Source organism: Rhinolophus sinicus, linkage group LG04 (genome assembly GCF_036562045.2).
Source record: "Rhinolophus sinicus isolate RSC01 linkage group LG04, ASM3656204v1, whole genome shotgun sequence".
Classification (NCBI taxonomy): Eukaryota; Metazoa; Chordata; class Mammalia; order Chiroptera; family Rhinolophidae; genus Rhinolophus; species Rhinolophus sinicus.
Genome location: NC_133754.1, coordinates 68,223,286 through 68,245,832, shown reverse-complemented (window position 1 = coordinate 68,245,832; position 22,547 = coordinate 68,223,286). Strand labels below are relative to the sequence as shown.

Sequence of the window (22,547 nt, the reverse complement as noted above, 5' to 3'; positions counted from 1 at the left end):
TTAACTAAAGATGTTGTCCCATCTCCCATGCCAACACCTACTTATTCCAGTCTGGACTAAGGTGTATCCAGAGGAGATCTAGTTTCCACCATAAGTCTCAACTCCGCCCCTGAATCCCAGCACCTTATAATCTTTGGAACGTCTTTGCCTTATTTGATTGCAGATTCAACCCTTCTTCCCACCTACACAGAAGTGTTCTCCAAGCCGCATACATAGCATCCAAATGTAATTAAGTATCCCATCATTAAAAAAGTACAGGCCAAGTTAAGATGGTATTGATTGGGTTTCTGAAGCACCCTGTTGTATAGCTGATAGAGTAACTGTGTCATTTTAAAGACACTTAATAGGAACTGACACTCAAATTGCCTAAGGAACGTTATAATAGCAGCTTCTTTGTGGAAAGAATGAAGTCATCTTTAATACCAGACCTTAAAGTGCTTAGTCTTTTATCCATTTTATCTATAATATGAGGTTAGACAATTAAGTTTGCAAACTCATCCTAGAAAAAGTGCTATTAATACATACCTCATTGCTAAATATCACTACAGTCACCTTCGAAGTACTCCCCACGGGAAGCTATGCACTGACACCAGTGCCTAGTTCACCTTTCAAAGCAATTTTGGAACTCTTTTTCTGGAATGGCCATCAGAGCTGTTGTATTATCCCTGATGTCCTGAATGTCATCAAAATGTCTTCCTTTCAATATTTCTTTTATCTTCGGGTCAAGAAAGAAGCCATTGGGGGGACAGATCAGGTGAGTACGGAGGGTGTTCCAATACAGTTATTTATTTACTGGCTCAAAACTCCCTCACAGACAGTGCTGTGTGAGCTGGTGCATTGTCGTTATGCAAGAACATGGATTGTTGGAGAAAAGTTCAGGTCGTTTAACTTTTTCACACAGCCTTTTTAGCACTTCCAAATATTAAACTTGGTTAACTGTCCAGTTGGTACAAATTCATAATGAATAGTCCCTCTGATATCAAAAATAAGGTCAGCAACATTGTTGCAACAAATTCGCAAACTTAATTGTCAGACCTTGTATATATCCATTTCAGCTATAATTACTGCTAAGAAGAGAGCTGGAGATATGCTAAGTTTTGGATATTGGTACTCACCTGTAACTCGACAGTCAGTTCCATTGTAGAGCTGGTGACCTTGAACACACCCACAAGAGTAAGAGCCTGGTGTATTATGACATAGCTGGCCACAAGGACTGTATGCCATAGAGCACTCATCTACATCTAATGATAGAGAGCCAAAAGTTAGAGAACGCCCAGGTACCCAACTGAGTATCTTTGTTCTTTTGGGCCACTTTTCAGATGCTCACTGGACATGTTTTGTGTGGAAGACACTGTGCTAGGTGCTGGAATAGACAGTCTCTGCTTCCCTAGACTTCCCATGCCTATGAGTATAATTCAGCAGAATTGTCAATATAGGGACTCTACATATTTGGTTGGTACAGAATACCTATCTATGTTACCCTATGTATTCCCACATACCTTTGGGAATGTGTCACTTGTCAAGCTAGCCAGAGCCTAATTCAGAATGACAAATGTTAGGGGCTAGGGTTTACTACTGTGCCATGGGACAGCTCATCCAAGATGACAGATACAGGTACAACTGGCAGAATTTAGATTAGGTACTATCATTTCTGAAAGCCAGATGGCAGGGACTCTTTAGAGTATGAGTCATAGGACTAGGAGAGTTGTTTTTTTGTTTTGTTTTGTTTTTTAGCAGGAAAGAATACGATTTCTTGGGGGCATTGCCAGGAAAATATTATTCCTCCAAAACCACAGGGGCCTAAAGTAGAATAATGTCTTCCCAGCCCAGGAGAAGAATTTCACTATATGGCTACATGACAAGCTCAGTGGCCAGTCACTACAATGAGCTGTAACTCAAGAAGCACGCTGCGGGAGCCTTGGCATGCGTATAAAACCCAGACCCCTCTAACACTATGACCGGATATTGACTTCATACTTCTAATGAAAAATTAATAAGTTTAGGTGTCTTACCCAAAATAGGCTCATTGTACTTTTTGATGAATTCTCAATATAAAAGTTACTGTTGGAGGATCCAAGATGGCAGAGTAGATAAACACTGTGCTTGCCTCCTCCAGTGACCACATTAAAATTACAACTAAATTATAGAATCAACCTGGAGAACTACCTGGAGTCTAGCCGAACAGAAGTTTGATAGCTAAGCATATAAAGAAGCCACATCGAGACAAACAATTTAAAAAACAGTCACTACTGAATGTAACTCTGATGCTATCTAATATACCAGGGCCTTTTCTCTTATATCCTTCCCTCCTAAGTGGGCAGGGCTACAGGTGGAACCCATGAAAAGAGAGGGAGCTATCGAATAGGGGTCACTGACTAGGCTCAGGGTGGCAGGGCCAATCTATCCTTTAGGACAAAGCATCGAGACAATAAATCTTATACCCCCTCTAATCACATTTTAACCTAAAATACTGTTCTATATTTTTAAGGACAAGTGCTACAAAGTAACAGCCGTAACCTTTACAGATTATTACTAAATGGTGAAGATATTTGAAATTTATTGTAGTCATTCTGGCATCATAATCCCATGCTACAAAGGGGAGAAATGAGACTGGACTCTGACTTAAAGAAAGTCAGCTAGGAAGACCAAGCGGGCAGAAACACACAATGGGCTCTAACTTCAGAATTTGTCCTGCCACCCATGCTGTAGATCTTAGACACGTCCGTGAAGTGACAAGTGTATTTATTCCATGACAGAAACTCTTAAATCCCATAAAGAAAGATGCTGAATTTAATGTTTTCTCATTAGTCAACAGTTGACTGGCAATTCCCACAAAAGATGGTAACAAACATTGGCAAGAATGGAGAAACTGGAACCCTTACGCATTGCTTGTGGGAATATCACATTTTCCACAGTAACTGTGGAAAATAGTTTGATAGTCCCTCAAAAAATTAAACACAGAATTTACCATATGGTACAGCAGTCCCACTTCTGGTATATACCCACTGGATTTGAAAGCAGGGACTCAAACAGATACTTGTACACCAATGTTCACAGCAGCATTATCCACAACAGCCAAAAGGTGGAAACAACCCAAGAGTCCATCAACAGATGAACAGGTAAATAAAATGTGGTGCATTCATACAATGGAATATTATTTGGTTTTTAAAAGACAGGAGATTCTGATACATGCTACAACATGGATGAATCTTAAAGACATGCTAAGTGAAATAAGCCAGATACAATAGGATAAATATTGTATGATTACACTTATTTACAGTACTAGAATAAGCAAATGCATAGAAACAGAAAGTCCAATGAAGTTACCAGGGGATGCGGGAGGGAGCCTCGGGAATTATGGTTTATTGGGTAGAGTTTCTATTGGGGATGATGAAAAAGTTCTGGAAATGAATATTGGGGATGGTTGCACAACATTGTGAATGTAGTTGATACCTCTGAATTGTACCCTTAACAATGATTAAAATGGTAAGTTTTATGTTATGTATATTTGACTACAATAAAACTTTTTAAAAAAAGATGAGCCGAATGAATTCTGACCTCCACAGCTCTGACCATCTGGCTGTAATTGCCATCCAGTTCCACACGAACACTGGACACCCCAGTTTGTGTCACTGCACTGACCCTCACAGCCTCCATTGGCCAGAGAGCAGTTTTTACCTGGTAGAAACAGAACAGTGATCAGTAAAGTTGAACATAGTAAAGATCAAATGTTTTGTAAACTATGTTGTGTCACAACCCTCTATACTTCATGAGGAATGGATGACTGGTTAAGAATGACCTTTGCAGGACGGCCGGATGGCTCAGTTGGTTAGAGCACGAGCTCTCAACAACAAGGTTGCCGGTTCAATTCCCGCATGGGATGGTGAGCTGCGCCCCCTGCAACTAAAAATTGAAAACAGCAACTGGACTTGGAGCTGAGCTGTGCCCTCCACAACTAGAATGAAGGACAACAACTTGGATCTGATGGGCCCTGGAGAAACACACTGTTCCCCAATATTCCCCAATAAAAAATTAAATAAAATAAAAAAAGAATGACCTTAGACCCTGACCTGTTTCCTAGGAATGTGGAGGCTTTGGGGAAAGTTAGGAATCATGGAGCAGGGGGAAAGAATTTCTTTCTAGGTGGACAGTCTGGACAATTTCAAGTGTTGGTATATTTATCCCTGGAAGAACCAGCAACCTCGCAACCTCTTCTCTATTTTCTTTAGAACGTATGGGCTACTCGGACCCTTACTTTAGGAAGTGATACAATAACTTACTAATTCCAATGATTTATCTCTATGGAACCAGAAACTTGTACTTTGTCCCATTGTTTATGTTCTTGGTATCATTTTGTTCTCCTAAAAAGTAAAAAGCTTTTTTGTGGCCTTTAGCAGTACTACAAAGGTTTCATCATACATGTCTAAGACAAAATTTGGGGGGAAATAAGAGAAAAATGACAAAATGACATGGAGACAGATGTCCATTCTCCCTCTGCCTCAACTCGAAGCAATGGTGATTTTTAGTGAGAGCCACAGGGTATAAAGGCTAGAGCTGCTTGCTCAGTAGCCTCCCTCCTCACCTGGAAGTCATCTTCCTCAGTCCTTCCTCTGTTAAATCCTTAGAGAATTTGCCACTTTGTCATGAACAAATGATTTGCTTACCAGTGGCGAAGTCTGTGTTCCTTTTAGGAGCAATATAATTTGAGGTGTCTAGCTAGTCTGTTTCCCTAAAGCTACACCATGAAAATAACTCTCAAAGTTTTACAGCTCGGGGAACATTTGCTCACACTCAGGAACAAAGCCAAGGAGTGGACCTTGTAAAATGTAAGGGATCCATCACTAAAGAATAATTGCTTGTGTAGGACTTTTAGTCCCAGTGTTTTCTCAGAGTGTGGACCCCCCCCCATGATAACTAAGGCACCAAGTTATTTAATCTCCTTCTCCCCTCTCCCACATAAAGCCAAGCAACTGGGTTCTCACCACATGTAGTGGGCTCATCAGTACCATCTGCACAGTCTGCTTCCCCATCACACATCAAGGATTCGAGGATGCATTTCTCTTTATCACATATAACCGTGCCTTCTGGACAGGAAGCTGTACAGGCAATTAAGCGTTCTTGTTCACTAATAATTATGGGGGGGGAGTAGAAATAGACAAATCTTACAGTGGGTAAGGTGGCAATCTTTCTTCTGTGGGCCAGGAGCCATGTTCAAGAAGAGGCAGAAAAGAAGAGGTGTTTGTCAGGACACAATTTGGGTTTCAGATGAACTATTTTCATCAGCTATGGAATAATTATTTCCTGATTTGCCAGTGGAGTCAACCCAAAACTTGCCTGTCCTTTTCATGTTACCCCGGTGATATCATAGTACCCTTACCCTACCGAGGGGCAATCACCTAGCAGAACAACAAAGCTTATCCTCCCCACTATTCTTCTAGAACACTACTGTCCAGTAATACTTCCGGTTATAATGGAAGCGTTTTATATCTGCATTGTCCAGAATTATCACATGTGGCTACTGAGTGTTTGAAATGTGGCTAGCATGACAAAAACAAAACAAAACAAAAAAAACCCTGAATATTTTATTTTATTTCAATTTAAATCCTCACATGTGGCTAGTGGCCACTGTATTGGAGAGTACAGGTTTATAGGTTGACTTCTTTAAACTCCTTAGGCATTTGAGACTATATTAAGGTCTAGGACAACCTGGGAACTGTTAGTTGTTGGTTTAATTAGACCTTCAAGTATTTCCACCGAAGTATGCCTACTGGCAGAAGCATAAAAACTTGGGGAACCGGGTTGAAGTGTATGGGGAGCATAGCACAAGGCATTTCTGCAAGTATGCACTTTTAACCTATAATATTACTCATTTTAATAGCAAAGGTTTCATGTCAAATTAGCTACAGTAAATGACCACCATGAATGTGGATGTGGGGTATAGAAAAAGAATGTAGTACTCACCAAGTACTTTGGGGGTTTTCCTCTTTTAATGAGGAAATTTTCCCCTTCCATATTCACTGCACAAGAACGCGAGGCATCTGTTAACAGGCTTTCCTCATATACAGGCGCTCATGGGTCCCTTCTGGGGCTTTGAGCACTTTTAGCACGGAAGTAGTTAAGCCTTATTTCAGCAAGACATTTCCCAAATGGCTAACTTGGCTTCTCTGGTTTTGTAGCTTTCTTTGAACTCAACTTGCAAAGCTGTGTTTTAGCCATATAAAATCTCTGAGTACGTAAAAGTTGAACTAGCTTATCACATATAAAAGTAATTGTGTTCACTGGGGTCGGCAAGGGTTTCCTATAAAGGAATTTCTGTTTTATTCCAGTTTGAGTAACTGCCACAGGGGTTTGTGCCTGACTTTAAGGGAAGGAGCCAGACTTTTGCTGGATGTTCCATCCCAACTAGTCTTCTACTTGTGTTGATAGCACTGCTACCAACACTTAAAAAAGCACCCACTGGAAGACTGCAGCAGCACAGAACACCCAGTATTTCTGAATACCCCCCAGGAGGGTGAAAACCATGAGAACTGACAGTACTGGCTGAGCGCATAGCAGTAAGGGCCAGACATGGACGACTACGTGATGCAGGAAGGAGAAGTGCTTACCACACTGCTCATCTGTCCCATCAGGGCACTCTCGCTCTCCATTGCACAGCCAGGCCACAGGAATGCATCTCTCTCCACATGCAACTTGCCTCGTCATGTTACAATGTAGTTCATCTGCATTGGATGATCAAGAGGCAAAGCCATGAGAGTTCCTGGCTTCCTTGGGTACAAGAGAGCACCTTTTCACGATAAGCTGCCATCAGTGGTCATTTTGATAGACCTTCCTCCAACACTAGGGAACACTAGGGAATTCGTTACCATAAAAACCTATGCGAGTGTGCCAGTGACGACCCTTGGGAAGGGTTCTTTCTAATGTAGCGGAATTGTTGCTTGAGTACTGCCATTTGTCTCCCTGTTTTCCTATTAGAATGGGGCAGATTTAACACTTGTGTTTAAAGCGACATGCATACTTCTTCCAGCTCTAGTTTGGTCTTAAAGACTCGGTGTATGAATAGTTGCAAGTTTAGAGATCTAGGTTCAAAGCACTTGATTCTTGTTTACTTTTAGACATGTGGAGACACATCTTCAAATGAAATGGGGTGTTTGGTCCTACACACTATCTTTATAAAAATGCCTCTAAATAGCCTGGTTACAAATATTTGAAAGTTTTCAGTTATTTGTAAGAGATTGATCTATACTATCAGTTTTATTTAAGTCATGAACATATGTTTATCAACCTTGAATGATTAGTGGTCAAAAATAAGTCTGTTATGTAATGTGGTCCTCAGAGGGAAGCTCCAGGAAGGCTGACTGTAATGAATTTACAATACTGTTCTAACTTTCAAAGAGAAAAAGCCAATCCTTGGTTCCTATTAAACATAAGTCACATGATCTGTACTAGTAGAGGTCTCTGCAAGACCCAGCAGTCCTACTCGCAGGGACAATTCGTGCACATGGAGTGGAAAGTGGTACACAAAACTATGTAATGGAAATTACACAATGGGAGGTCATTGTATAAACATACCTTCTTGGCACCACGTCTTAGTCTTATACTTGTCTACTTCTAAGATAATGCTGTTAGCAGTTACTCAATGTTTGATTCTTTTAAGGCTAGCTTATAAAAGCTATTTTAGATAAAATATCCAGGAAGTACTGGTTATCAATGAATAGGTAATAACTTTGCCATCTACTCACATACCATCCAGGTAATCTCACTTAACTCACCCAAAACCATGAAATTGAGAGCAGGTGATGTTATCAACCACTAATATGGGCGCACAGGCTGGGTCATCAGGCTACCCACGTTGGGGTTTTGGTTAGACCGCTTACTAACAACACAACTTCTTACTAACAACACAACTTCTTACTAACAACACAACTTCTTACTAACAACACAACTTCGGGAGTGCAACTTCCTCTCTCTGGACCTCGGTGTTCTTGTCTATAAAATGAGGCTAGTAAATAAGTAATCCTAAGAAGATTCAGGGAGTAAATGATCACAAAGCCACTTGGTACAGTACCCACCACATAAATGCTCATACGGCATTAATTCTTCTGCTCTCTCTTCCAGCAGATCCTTCCAGAAGGATCCCAATTCAGGCTGCAGTCAGCCCTCAAAGACTCACACTGCTAAATGAGTCACACCTTGAAAAATACTTTGCCCTGGTGATTCTCAGTCTGGAGACTAAATGTGTGTATAGATTCTACACATTATCGGCAGATGGGTCTCAAACATTACTTTCCAAATTTAGGTAAATGCTTGCTGTGAATAAACAAGAAATTTATTTGTTAATATAGTTATTTATGCATTAAATTTATGGTAGCTTTCTCATAGTCTGTCAATATACAAAGGACAAAGATCGTATGCTGTTCCAAATCAGACGTTATAACGATGTCTTCATACCAGAAGGTGTTGGGAAGCATAGCTTAGTAAAGAACACAAATAACTTTAATCCTATTTCAGGAGTAGTGCAAACACCCCACAGAGCAAGGGCTTACTGCCACAGCAGAGCTGCTCCACCCGGTGAGGCAAAAATCGGGGATAGTTAGCATCCCTCCCGGAACACAAACCACACAGGTGTTAAGTGGCTCCTCCCCCCAACTGCTTAACAGCACCTTGACCAAGAAAGGGTCTGCACAAGTTAAAATGATGTAAAGCCTGCTTTCTATCCATGGGGGCCACTCAGGGGCACCTGTCAGGAAGGAAAGGCAAGCCTGCGGGTCAGGTGGTTTGACAAATCCTGGGCACCTACCACACCGGGCTAGGTCGCCAGCCACCGACCTTTCCGAACCGTGGGTGTCTCTGTCACCCTGGCATTGCAGCTCAGCTCTCCTATGCCTTGGGGACTGCCGAAACCGGAGTGGTATCTATTGCAGCCGGAAGTAGCTTCCTAACTGCACCTCAGACCCAAGTCCATTTCCCCGAGGGTTTTCTGGAGTGAGGCACCGCTTCTCGAGGTGCCTGGCATCGAAGTGGCTCAGTTTTCTACCTAGTAAACCCCGAGCGGCGCGCGCATCAGAGACAGGCTAGAAAGCGAATCCCACTCGGCCTGGACGTTGGGGACAGGAAGGTGCGCCCTGCCCTCAGGTGTGGCGAGAGCTTCTTTCCCACCCGCTTGAGGACCACAGAAGGAACGACACCGAATTCTTCCGCTGAGTCCCCTTACCCTCCCACCCGCGGGGCAGGCGTGTACAGGATAACCGCAAGAAACTCACCTGGCGGTCCCTTCAGAAGGCCAGCCTCGCCCTCCTAGAGAAACTGTCACTGCACAATGTGTGTGTTGGGAGGTGTGGTTGCACAATGAGCAAGAGTCCAAGCTCTCCTTTGCCCCCCGCCCCTGCAGCGCCCGCAGCCCGCGCCCCCTGCTCCCTGCAGAGTGGGGTGCAGTTCCTCCCCAGCGCGCCCGCGAGCCCCACTCACCGGCCCCGCAGCCCCCGAGGCCGCCTAGCGCGGCCAGCACCCGCAGCAGAAACGGAAGGAACGCCCGGCGACCCATGGACCGGCAGGGGACTGAGCGCGGGGGACCCCGAGCTGCGTGCGATGCCTCCAGGATGGAGCCGCACTCGCCTGAGGAAACCCCAGGCGGGGAGGAGGGCGGGGGCGCCGGAGGCGGGCTTTATTCCCGCTCCCGCCGCTCATTGGGGACCGCTGGGTGGGGGGCGAGGGACTGGGAAGAATTGGCGCCGTCGCTCGGTGGGGGGGGGGGGGGACGCCCAGGTAGGAGCGGAGGCTTCGGGGCCATCGCTGCTCCTTGTGTCCGTCTCTCTCCAGCTCCTCGGTGGCGAGGAATGGCCAGGACGCCGGGCCCCTCCTGCAGTGAAACAGCAGACACCCAGCTAATTGAGGGCCCTTGCTACACTTGGGGACAAGGTTGGGTGGTCAGCGACACTTAACTAAAATCTTTTCAAACTTATATGTCCAAGAATCACTTGATATATCCTTCATACACAGACTCCGCTTCTGCAGGTCTGGGGCAGGGTGTGAGATTTTAACAAACTCACAGGTGATGTCTTTGTTGCTGGCTTTCAGACCTCCCGTTGCAAAGCAGGTGTTCAATAGCTTCCAAACTGAGGGCAACGCTGTGACTACTGGTCTCTGGGGCTGTTCTCTGGAGAGGACTCCCTCTCTGCCTCCCTAGCACACCTAGGCAGAATTAGGTTTTCATGACCCTGGGTCTGTAATGACAGCTCTGAGCTGTCAATCTTCTTTGGTTGGTGATCGGCAAACTGTACAAAAGAAAGGTAACAGCACAAAGCCCTGAAAAACACCATTTCCCTTTGAGTCTGACTCACTGCCAGGAGTGGAATGCTTTAATCAACAACTGGACATGGAATGGATTGAATTTGATGGGTCCAAACCAGAGTCAAACATAATCCTGGTCAGGTTGTGGATTTATAGGACTGGAAGAATTTAGAGGTCATTTTAACCAAATTTTGCTGGTTAGGGAGAAAATGATGAATAAAAATGAGAGTTTGTGACACATTCCCACAAGCACAGACCACCCTCCCACCCCCTTCCTTAGCTAAGCTGTGAGATTCCTTCCTTCCCATATTCAAGGAGAAGTAAGTGTCAGATTCTTGGAGAGAACAGGATGGAGTTATAATTTAGAATGTAAAACTGGCAAAGAACATTTATAGTGTTTGGGAATGAAAGGCAGCAATAAAACACCAGGAAAAAATAGAAACGGAGAAGTGAATTGCAAAGTGCCTTCTTAGATTTTATTTGCAACACAATATTCCACCAGCTTTCTTTAAATCATACCTCCTCTTCATGTTCACTGCTGGTCCCATCAAACCACACTTGGAAGGCGGCAGAATGCCATATGCTCTGAAGTTTTCTTTAAATTTGTTGTATGCTCTGATTGCATAAGCCTTCTACTTTTAACAAAAAGCTCCTGAGACGTCATATTGATTTCTGCTGAAATAATGCTGCTTTGGAACCATATCTCTTCAGATGCTTAATGGTATTCAGTGACACAAATAGAGCAACTCAGGGTTATAAGAATATAGACAAGTTTTCCACACAAGAAGTCATTGAAGCTAGTGGTAAGTACCGTGTTTCCCTGAAAATAAGACCTAGCTGGACAATCAGCTCTAATGCATCTTTTGGAGCAAAAATTAATATAAGACCTGGTCTTATTTTACTATAAGACTGAGTATAATATAATATAATATAATATAATATAATATAATATAATATAATATAATATAATACCGGGTCTTACATTCATTTTTGCTCCAAAAGACTCATTAGAGCTGATTGTCCGGCTAGGTCTTATTTTCGGGGAAACACGGTAGCTGGAACTGAGTATGATAGACCTGGGTTTAAATCACAGCTAAATGAGATTATATATAGAGAGAGATGGCAGCTGTATTATTGTTATAAACAGTTAGCATCAGTTCTTAAAAACCCATACCACCTGGGGAAGCCACAGACAAAAGTGATATAAATAATAACTAATTTAAATAACATTTGTATTTGACCTGGCCCATCTTGCCTCCTCCATGGAGACCTCCTCAACAGGTGTTGCCTGCACTACACATCTCAGCACTTAATTAGACTTTGCCTCGAGAATCTTGGCTTAACAAAAATGAACCTGTTGATTTCTTACCTGAAATTTCTTAAATGTAGGAACGGTATCGTACACCCCTTTTGTATTTCTTATATTCTCTTAATCAAATGTCTTAGTGCAGGTCCTTTGGTGACAAACATAAAAATTCGCACCGTCCTTGAATTCACTCAAATCATCAAACACCCGCTATGTTCTAAGCACTGTTTCAGGCACTGAGGATACATCAGTGAACAAAACAGATAAAACTTCGTACCTTAACAGAACTTACATTCTAGTAATGGTTGTTGAGGAGGGAGTGGGGGAACACAAGCAATACATGAAATAAACTCGTACATTTGATAGTTTGTAATAAAGTGATTAACTCTTATGAATAAGGAACTCTTACAGAGAAAAATAAAACAGAGAATAGGAATATGGAGTGCTGGTGAGGGTGTGGGGAAGAGTTTCGGTTTCGGATGGTTGTCATGCAACACCTTACTGAGAAGCTATCATTTGAGAAAAAGTTTAAAGAAGACAAGAGAAAACCTTTGACTCTGATCATGAGGGAGTAACTGGATTTGGAAATACCCACCCATGATAAACTACAAAAAAAATTGAACAAAATATAAAAAACAATTATTTTCAGACATTGGAAACCAGCCCTGACACTGAGAAAAGGGAACCAAATGAGGCGAGCCCTAGCATTGCCCAGACTTTCTGCCTGGAGGCAACTTCCAGACTTGGGCTCACAGGGAGAAAGAACAAATGGATCTGGGGTTCTGCCTTTATTGGGACCAAGGGTAGGGTTCCTAGGGTTCACTCTTTATCGGTGAATTTAAAACATAAGAACAGGAATTAGCACAGGAAGGAAAAAGCAAGCAGTCAGTCAAATGGTCAGTTGTCTTGGTCAACCAGAGCTTTCTAGAATGGGGAACTTCATGGATGGGGCAGGCCAGCTATTTATCTAGCTGTGTAGCTAGCAATGTGTTTATTCAAAATGGATGTCTTTAAAGTGGATACCTCAGCAATCAAAAGCTTAATGTCAGACACTTACAAGCAAAAAAGCTAATTGTCAGGAGTTTACAGCCAACCTTACATTCCTGGGATAAATCCATCCCACTTGGTCATAAACATAAATTTGTACTAAAGAAAAATAGCACGGTTAATAGAATACACACAAAAATAGACTCATGAGAACATAAGCATATAGTTAGCATATTACATATGCATCCATCTAAACAATAATCTAATGAACACTGGTCACTGTGAAATAACCAGAAATTCAGAAGTGCACAATTAAGAACAAATTAATAGCAAATGATAAGGCAACTTGCTATAAAGTTTTATACCAATGATAGCTACTAAAATTATTTATTTGGTGTTATATGTATTTTACTTTCTAACTCTGTGAAATTTTCTAATTCATGTGTGTTTAAGCATAGTGAGTCTCTGTCAATGAGTTGATTCACCAACACCTTATACTCTGTCAGGCTGGAGAGCTGAGAGCTGTGTGGGTGTCCATGTGTATATCGAAGAGCTGAAGGGAATAAATGTTGAATGATGACGTGCCAAGAGATATTAGTCTGGAAAGATTTCATGGAAGAGGTGAAATTTAAGCAGCAATTTGAAAGAAAAAAGAAAATGCCACAGAGGATTATTTTAAATAGCAAGTCAAATCTATGTTAATTTCCTAGCTGCTAATTTGTGAGTGCGGCAACCTGAATCACTGTGGAAGAACCCATCTGTTGGAGTATTAGTACCAGAGAATCACCTTTTCCAAGCCTCCCTTGTAAGTGTCCATCTGGGCCGTCTGATGAACAGATTGCTCATATAATCTGGTGTGACAGGAGACATTTTGAAGACCGCTGCGCTTATCCCATTGTAAGTGACACCCTGCTTCTTCACCAATGACTGCAGCCATGGGTCTTGGGGAATCTCCATTCCATGGATCCATTTGATTTCACTCCTTGCCCAAATTTGTGTCATTTATGATTTCAATTTTAAAATGTTGCACTCTCCATTTTGAAAGAGCCATTCAAATGTTATTGTCACTGGTAAAAATGACTCATTTTAGCTCCTTTTGCTGTGTTTCTCCAGAGTGTATCCCAGTGACTCAACCTGAGAGTCAAAGATCTTGAAATTATAGCACAGGAAAAAATAATGAGAACCTTATTGGTAGTTCATTTATAGCATTGTTGATCTTTATCTTAAAAAGAGTAGTGGCAAGTGTCAGCACGGACTCATCACAGGCAGGGACCATAAATAGTACAGAGAGAAAGACTTCAGAGCCTCAGCCAAGTGATTGGGGAGAGCATCTGTGTCAGTGTATTCTGTTTACATATTAAGTTGCTTACAAGAAAAACAGCATTTAGTGAATGTCTTGTGTACTGTACTAACCGTGGCATTGTTTGCTCCATCAGGTGTTCACCGGGCCCTGTAATTCCACCTTTTCTACCAACTCTCTCTCTCCCTCCCATTGCTCCCTCCTCCTTAGGCCCACTGGCCCCACCCCAGCTCCTCCCCTCAGGGCTTCTCACATGCCCTTCTCAGCAGTTGGCACCAAAGTGTTGTGAGCCGTTTATTTCTCTTCAACAGGCTGCTTTCTGTCTGATATGGCCACAAGTAGGCTTATATTCCCTGTCACCTAATTAAAGATAGATCTTGGTCTGCTCAGCAATTTTCCTTCTCTGCTTCTTTTTATCAAGTACTGCAAGATTGTGACTAAGAAAAAGATAGAGGTATCTGATATTACCAGATTTTTAAAAATAAGGCTGGATAGTTCATTTACCAGATTTCTTCTTGCCCCTCCTCACACACCTTTCTTTTCATCTTCCTCTGTTCTATTTATTTTTGGGGGTGTTTGTTTTTGTTATTTTGATTTGGTTCTGATTTCGGTTTGTCCTGGTAATATTTGAAGATCAGTCCTCATTTGTTTATATAACAATAACAAAAATGACTTCCCACTGAGATCTGGGCAGTGAAGAGGAGAAAGAAAGCAGGGATCTAGAAATGAGGAGACCTGAGTTCTTTTTCTTGCCCTGCTGCTTATTAGTTCCATGACATTTATGAAGCTTTTTAGCCTCTCTGGACTTTACATATAAAATCAGATGGAGGAAATTGTTCTTCTTTCAGATCTTTTCAAACTTCAGCATTCTATGCGTATAAATCTAAAAACATAGAGTACAAACATCTAAAAACACTCTTGAAAGCCTATATTAAAGGGATTCTGAGAAAATATCAGGTTAAGCCTACATTTCTGGGCCTTCCACCTTCCCCCTCTGTGTTAGGACCACACAACAACCAAGATATAACACCACATATTTAGAAACTAAACAGCATACTTCTAAATAACCCATGGGTTAAAGATGAAATGAAAAGGGAAATTTAAAAATATTTTGAACTGATTGAAAATGAAAAAATGACATGTCAAAATGTGTGATGCGTCAGAAACAGTACTCAGATGGAAAATAATAGCACTAAGAAACAAAATAATAGTACTAAACGCCTATTTTAGGAAAGAAGAAAGGTGTCAATTAATGACCTCAGCTTCTATATCAAACCAGAGAAAGGAAAGCAAACTAAACCCAAAACAAGCATAAGGAAGAAAATAATAAAGAGAATTGATCATAAATCAATTAAATAGGAAATAGGAAAAATAATAGAGAAAAATCAATGAAACTAAAAGCTGGTTCTTTGAAAAGCTCAGCAACATCAAAATAATAAAATTCTAGCCAGACTCGTCAAGAAAAAAAAAGAGGACACAAATGACCAACATCAGGAATGAAGGAAGGAGTCCCTATAGACCTCACATACATGAAAAAGATGTTTTAGATGAAATGGACAAATTCCTTAAAAGACACAAACTATAGAACTCACTCAAAAAGAAACAGATTATTGGAATCATCCTATATCTATCAAAGAGATGAACTTCGAAGTTAAAAACTTCCAAACAAAAAAAACTCCAGGCTCAGATGTATTCACTGGTGAAGTCTACCAAATATTTAAGAGTTTGTTATCGATTCTACATAATCTCTCCCAGAGAAATGGGGAGAAAGAAAAACAAGAACAACAATAACAACAACAAAACCCCACCAGAAACTGAAAGCTAACTGAAACTAAAACACCTAATTGTATTTCAAATTAAGGAGGGAGACAGTAAAGAAGGGAAGGGAAAGGAAGGGAGGAGAGAATGAGAGAGATGGATAAAAGGAAGGAGGGAGAAATTAATCCAAGTAATGTATGAACACAGTATTTGCCTATGTAGCCTCATTTTGGGAGAAAAGTAAGGGTCATTGAGGTGGGGAAAGAATTGAAAACAAACCCTGAACTCTTTTTAGTGGTTTGCTTATAATAGTAGCAGCATAGACAAAATAATTATGAAACTATTTTAGATGTATTAAAGGACTGAGCAAATGACTAAACATGTTGATATTGTTGGGAGCTAAATTCTTACTGTGGAAGAAGAGACATACAAATATGACTTCCACTGGCAAATCTGGGACAATTTGAGCACCAAAATAGTTGAGTACTGAATTACAAACCTTTGAAAATCTAGGGATTAATGAGCCATGCCTGTAAATTAGATAGATAGACAGATAGCAAGGGAGGGTTCTTGTTTACAGTCGAATACCAACAGGTAATTGGCGAATATGCAGGGAGTGATAAAGCTGGCAAATCACTATTTAGCAAACATTTTAAGTAATGATTGGATCAGGCAAGAATCATCAATAGATGATAAATCTGGGGGGAGCTTTGAGAAGGAGAAAAATAGTTGCAAGGCAATAAGGTATATCATTACAGACTGCTTATTAGTTTCAAGGGAGAAAAACAAAACCCTAATTATAGAGTGGAGAACAAGACAACAGCCTGCATAGGATCAAAATGAGCATCACGATGGAGTGCTGGGAGATAGTGTGTGACGGCAGATGAGATATCCTGAGGAAAACACAGCCTCATTGACAAAAATGAGCTGAGAATGCATAAGCTGAATCTAATTATGGTGGACTAATCTGAAAAACACAAAATAAACATTTTACTTTTAGAATATCAGGGGATCTGTATTATTAAAACACGTTAAATGTCATAAAATACAGAGAAAGGCTGGAGAGAGTTCCGGACTAAAGGAGGATAACACAACTAAATCTGATACCTAAGCCTAGACTGGATCCTGCACTAGAGAGGGGTGAGAAACACTATAAAAGGTATTATTAAGTCAACTGACAAAACATGAGTATAGACTATACATTAGATTAAACTATCATAGCAATATAAACGTATTAAATTGATAACTATGCTATAGACATGTAAGAGAATATCATTCTTCTTAAAACACTAAACAAAGGATCGGAGTAACATAAGGGTATATGTGTAACTTACCCACAAGTGGTTTAGAAAATAATTGTGTGTTTGTGTGTGTGTGTGTGTGTGTGTGTGTGTGTGTGTACAGAGAGAGAAAGCAAATGATAGAGTGAATTGGGGTATAATACTAATAATAGGTAAATCTGAGTTAAGGGCACTACAAATGTTCCCGTATTATTTTTCTAATTATAAAATTGTTTTCAAAAGATTTTAAATCCATAACTACAAATTCTAATTTTATAAACAAAATATGGGTATTAGGAAGGGGAGAATAAATAAGTGAGAAAGCCAAAGCATTCCTAAAACTCAGTTTGGTGGAGGGAGTAGGATTGATGACGTTAAATCTTTAGGGAGTCAAAGTGACTGTGATTTTAGTATATTGATAGAGACTTCTAACTTTAAACACGAGTTACAATGTAAGAGAGGTATAGTAGAATGTGTATCGCTTGAGAAGAAGGAAGGCAGGGGGAGGAATTTAAGAAATTAATGTCCTGATTAATCTAGAAGAAATTGGAAAAGAGGAAAAACATGAACAATAACAGATACAATAAATAGTAAATATTTAAGGAAGAAGGAAGGTAGGAAATCAAACCTATCAAAAGATATGTGAGCAGGTTACACGCCAGTATCAGATAACAAGGACTCTCAGACTGGATTAAGGAACAATATCAAGCTATACGCTCTCTACAGAAAGCATATTCACAGAAAGTTTGAAAATTAAGGGATAGGTAAAAGTAAATCAGGCCTATGCAACCAAATCATATGCAATGAAATGAAATTCAAAAGCAGAAATTTTGAAATCATCTATAGGTGAACCCTGTGGGTTTACAAGTGATGAAGAATCATTCTATATCGCCCTATCTTCTGTTTAGGATCTGCACTGTTCCCTTAGCAACCCAGTCAAAAGGGGTGAATTTGTTCCAGCATAAATAACATTAACATTAATGATTACTGCTGTCTGTCAGAGGCAGCAGTAATCATAATTTCGAAGATATCGCTCATTAAATTTGAATAATAATAATGCCCGAATGCTGAGAATGATATTCTAATTATATGTATGTAAAATTGTTTTCAAATTTTTTACGTTCCTTTATGTAAAAATGTTCTTTTATGTAAAAATCATACATATATATGCGTATATATGAACCTGAATATATGTCCTTTAGAGTTTATACTAGTGACCTCAGATATCTTCATTCACGCTGAAGAACAGATAGGATGGCTTTAAATAGTGTGTCGAATCCACTAAAATTATAACTGTTAAAATTTCCCAGGTCTTTTTTTTGTAAGTCACTAAAACTAAGTAGACAACCCATGGCAATCACAGTTTCTCCTTTGCTGACTGGCTCCATTTTCCATGCCTGAGTTTTTGCTGCCACCTACAGTCTCAGTCTGGGCACAGCATTTTTCCCATAAAGTTATTTTCACACTTGCCAAATGCCCCTTCAATATTGTACATGTTGCATCTTGCACAATGAATACAAATATGAAACCTCCACAAATACGGTGACTGTCCGATCCAGGACCTGCAGACATATAGCTTGTACATGTCAGGGAGGAAAATGACGTGATTTCAAAGGAAACCATTCATACCAGGAACGGTTTCCTTTGCCAGGCCCTGCGATGACCACTGAGTGTGGAATCCCAGGGTCACACAATTTTCCCAGTCTGGAAATTCAACTTAGTCAATAGTCAACCGTGCTTCTTCCTCCTGAGTTGATGAGAGACTGAGATGAGCCCTCACCCAGACCACACTGTCACTCCACACGGCAATAATAATGATAATCAGAGTAAACACCAGCATTTATTTCATGCTTCCTCTGTACCCGGCACCTTATCTCATTCATTCTTCGCAACAATACTATGAGATAGTCTCCCCCTTTGTGTAGACAAGGAAACAAACCCAGGTTCAGAGAAACCAAGTAGCTTGTCCAAAAATATACTACTACTAAATGATAGGTCCTGGCTTTAAACCCAAATCTTGTGGTTCAAAGGCAACAGATCTTTCCAGTATGATACACTTGAGTTACTCAAGTACACGGAAAAATCAACCCCATGGCTGAGCAACTGGGACAATCTCTCCCTAAAAAAGATACAATGTTACTTCACCATGATGCCTTTCCATGTTTTATTGTCCTGATGGTATCCATGCAAAAATGTCGTTCCCCCCAAATCTAGAGCAACCGAGGACATGAAGCTGCTAAGTTTTTGAGAATACAAATTAGTAAAACGGTCACATTACATGACCACACTAGCCTCAGTGAGCTTTTCATCTGGTAAAGGAGATAGCCTTCCCTCTCTCCCTCCCTTCCCTCATTCATTCATGCCAACATGTCCCTGGAGCTATGCTAGCCACATAAACCAGACCACAATACAGCGTAGCGGTTGCATCAACAGTGGTGTAAGGGGCGCGTAAAGGCAGTGTGATACACTGTCATCTAACACCGCTGACCTGGTCAGTTACTGCTTTACCCTAGTCAGATTCCTTCTTCATGAAAACTGATGTCTTCCTCAGACTACAAAGAATACATCCAATGACAGTGCAAACCTTTCTTTTTATTGCTGTTTGTTTCAAAGTTTATGTTTTCTTATTGGTTTTTTCCATTTAAATTATATAACTCTAAATGTGTTAATGTGATCATGTCATATATCACGGAGGGACTTTTCAATGCCCTTTTTCATCTTTTTCTTTGTTTGGTTTCACCCTGTCTTCTCCCTCCGCACGTCCCTGACAAAAGTTCCTACTTATCAAGGTAACACACATTACAGATATTCCATTTTGTACTCAGTGTTTATATATTCACATAGACATATAAATACACACACATTTGGGGGGAAGGATGTCAAGAAAAAACTTCACGTGTGTACTATATAACATTTTCAAGGCTATTGTTTAATTATTGTGTCTCAGCCACTCAGCATCCAAAGACTCTTTTGGCTGAAAGGGTCCAGAACCCCCCACCTGCTTCAACCCCTGCCTCATGGCAAATGATTTATAAAGCCTCTATGCCAGATTACTTTCTTCTTCAAAATATTTTTTTGTCAAAGACTCAGTGATGACCCCAGGCAGACTATAAAACATCTCTGTGTTATGTCTGCTAGAGCAGATACGTAGATGTTTTCTTATATCTAAATATCTCTCTAGCTTCTATTTCAACCTATTTTACAGAGTGAATCTTTATTGGATCCTCTGTTCTTAAAATCCTTAAAATGTATTTGAGAAAAGAAAAATGTGCCCTGAAGGAGTAAGCAATGTTGATTCCAGGGTGATTCAAGTCTCACTAAGAACTTTCAAATAAACCCCAGCTCCATACCTGCAGGCTGTGTGGCATTGGGCAAGCCACTTAACCTCTCTGAGCCTCTGTGTCTATGTTATGGACTTTGTTGCAAGAACTGAGCTAATATAATGCACAGTCCTTAGCAAAAGCCAAGACTCTGGCATAAATGATAGATTTTAGAAAAATACTGCTGACCCAGGTTTCTACAACAGAAGATACGATTCCGTTGGCTTGACAGAGAGAAACAGAAAGGTAGCAAACACTACAATGCTCCAGAGTGAGCCAGAGCATGGAGCTCTAAGTCCACGTCCCATGTCCCACATCCCCACATTGAATGTGGGGCATGGGATAATGAAACCTCCATATGAGCCTGAGGATCTGAAAAGTAGCCTGTGTCTCACTTCCTGGGTGGCTCCAGGGAAACCGCGGGACCCAGAGAACCCTCCCCCCAAACTGGTGAGATGCTGCAGTGGATGAGCAGAAATGGCAGCATGGAGTCACTACAAGGGCACCTGAAACAGCCCCGCGGGATTCTCCAGATCCACAGTGGCAAGAGTGGGAATCAAGACAGACACACACATAGCAGAGGCCAGCTGGCCCAGAGAGGCCTCCAGGTGTAGAAAGGTAGAAGTAGGGTTACCTGCAGACCTGTCAGTACGAAGCCAGATGAAGTTTGGACATTTTCCAGGTGTTGGTGGGCAGAGAAGTTCAGAGGCCAGTGGACATGGGGATTCAGCAGAAGATGCCACGTGGACACACAAACATGAGGGACCAGACACCCCCACCCTGTGCCTTAACTGTAAACCCCCTTGGAAGTCAGATGCAATGCTGAAGCGAAAGGAGGGAAGTGAGAACCCCTGAATTCACAGGAAAAACCCTAAGTTGGCTAAGATTAATTCCTATTATCAGAGGAACGTGGGCCCAAAATATAAATTCAGGTGTAAAAAAAAATTGATAAAGCAACTAATGACATATGTTTGTGTTTGAGACCTGAGCATTTCGTTTCACAAATAAAGTACTCAGCACAGGACTTGGCTGTTATAAATCCTTCATAAACATTAATGATGATCATTAATAACAATAGAGGCTTAAATACCAATTCAGTGAGGCAAGACGAGAAAGTAAATGACAAAGGTTCAGAAGCCTGGCAGCCATGGAAATGCACAGCCCAGACGCCCTGCTGCAGGCAGCAAGGTGAGCAGAAGCCCCTGTGTCTCCACTCTAGGTCTGCTCCTGGCCAACGAACAATGCCAGGGGGACCACGACCCCTCTCACAGCCCTTGGCTCAGGAACTCCGCTCCATCCTGGCAAAGAGCCCTAGGAGCTGCGCTGCGTCTGAAGCCCCTCCTCCCCAGCCCTCCCTCCTTCCTCCTCTGCCCGCTGGAGTCAGGGCTGCATGTGGTCTGCAGGCTCCCGTGCCCACTCCCCATCATCTTTCACAGCATCTTAGCCCCCCAATAACTCTTGCACATCAAATCCTATCTACTTCTCAGAGGACCTCAGCTTCTATAAGAGGCCCAATCTTACGGTCGCTGTGGGTTCGAAAGGACATAGATGGCTTCAGTGAAGAAGTCAGATTGGGTTCCAAAAGGAATTAGATGTGGCCGGGCTGAGTCAGAGAGTGATCTCCAGAGCAGGCGTGGGCCTGGGCTCTGCACCATTGGCTCAAGTGGGGGTCAAATTGCAGACCCTGTCAGAGAGGCTGGGCTTATCTGGAGCAATCGGTGGGGTGCCGGTTGGAGGGCTTTTTTCAGGGGGAGGACAAGGGTGAAGGAATTGAGGGCAACTCAGCCATTTTGCTCTGCAAGCTTTATCTTTCACTGCGGAACGCAAAACCCTGCTTTCTGACAAATGAATTCTAAGCTTCAGCAAGTATGTGAGGAACGTGATCTCATTGCACCGTATAATATACGGCTGATCCTAGACACACAAAAGTGTAAGTGCTGCCGAGAGGCCCAACTTAGAAAACAAAAAAATCTATATTGTACAAAGTATGTAAGGTTTAATTGGGGAGAAGAGTCATATTATTTTACCACATTGAGCCTTAGGTTAAGGAAACAAAACTAAATAAAGGAAAAGAGACCAGGTGGACTGTGAGATCCATTGTAGCTCTACTCACTTACGCTTTTCAGTTATTGAACTATGAGTGGTGGCATCATTTCAAACTTGCATTTCAATACTAGGAGACGCCGGGCTAACTTTATTGGCCAATTCTGGACATCACATCCCCGAAAAAGATTTATAAACATATCTGTGACGTGAGACTCTCCATTTCATCCGTTATAAATAACAGCTGTTGACAGTTTATACTGACA

The 22,547-nt window shown here is 41.4% G+C and overlaps 1 protein-coding gene across 1 annotated transcript in view; it reads right to left on the bottom strand.

The window, feature by feature from the left end:
• The window catches only part of LOC109457569 (low-density lipoprotein receptor-related protein 2), a 36,118-nt gene extending 31,009 nt beyond the window's left edge, over positions 1 to 5,109 (bottom strand). Inside the window, exons 1-3 of the mRNA XM_074329702.1 lie at positions 4,983 to 5,109; positions 3,559 to 3,678; positions 1,116 to 1,241 (exon numbers count right to left, since the gene is read on the bottom strand). Of these exons, the coding sequence (XP_074185803.1) occupies positions 1,116 to 1,241; positions 3,559 to 3,678; positions 4,983 to 5,037 (301 nt within the window). The 5' untranslated portion in view covers positions 5,038 to 5,109. The remainder of the gene's footprint in view (positions 1 to 1,115; positions 1,242 to 3,558; positions 3,679 to 4,982) is intronic.
• Between the last annotated feature and the right edge of the window lie 17,438 nt (positions 5,110 to 22,547).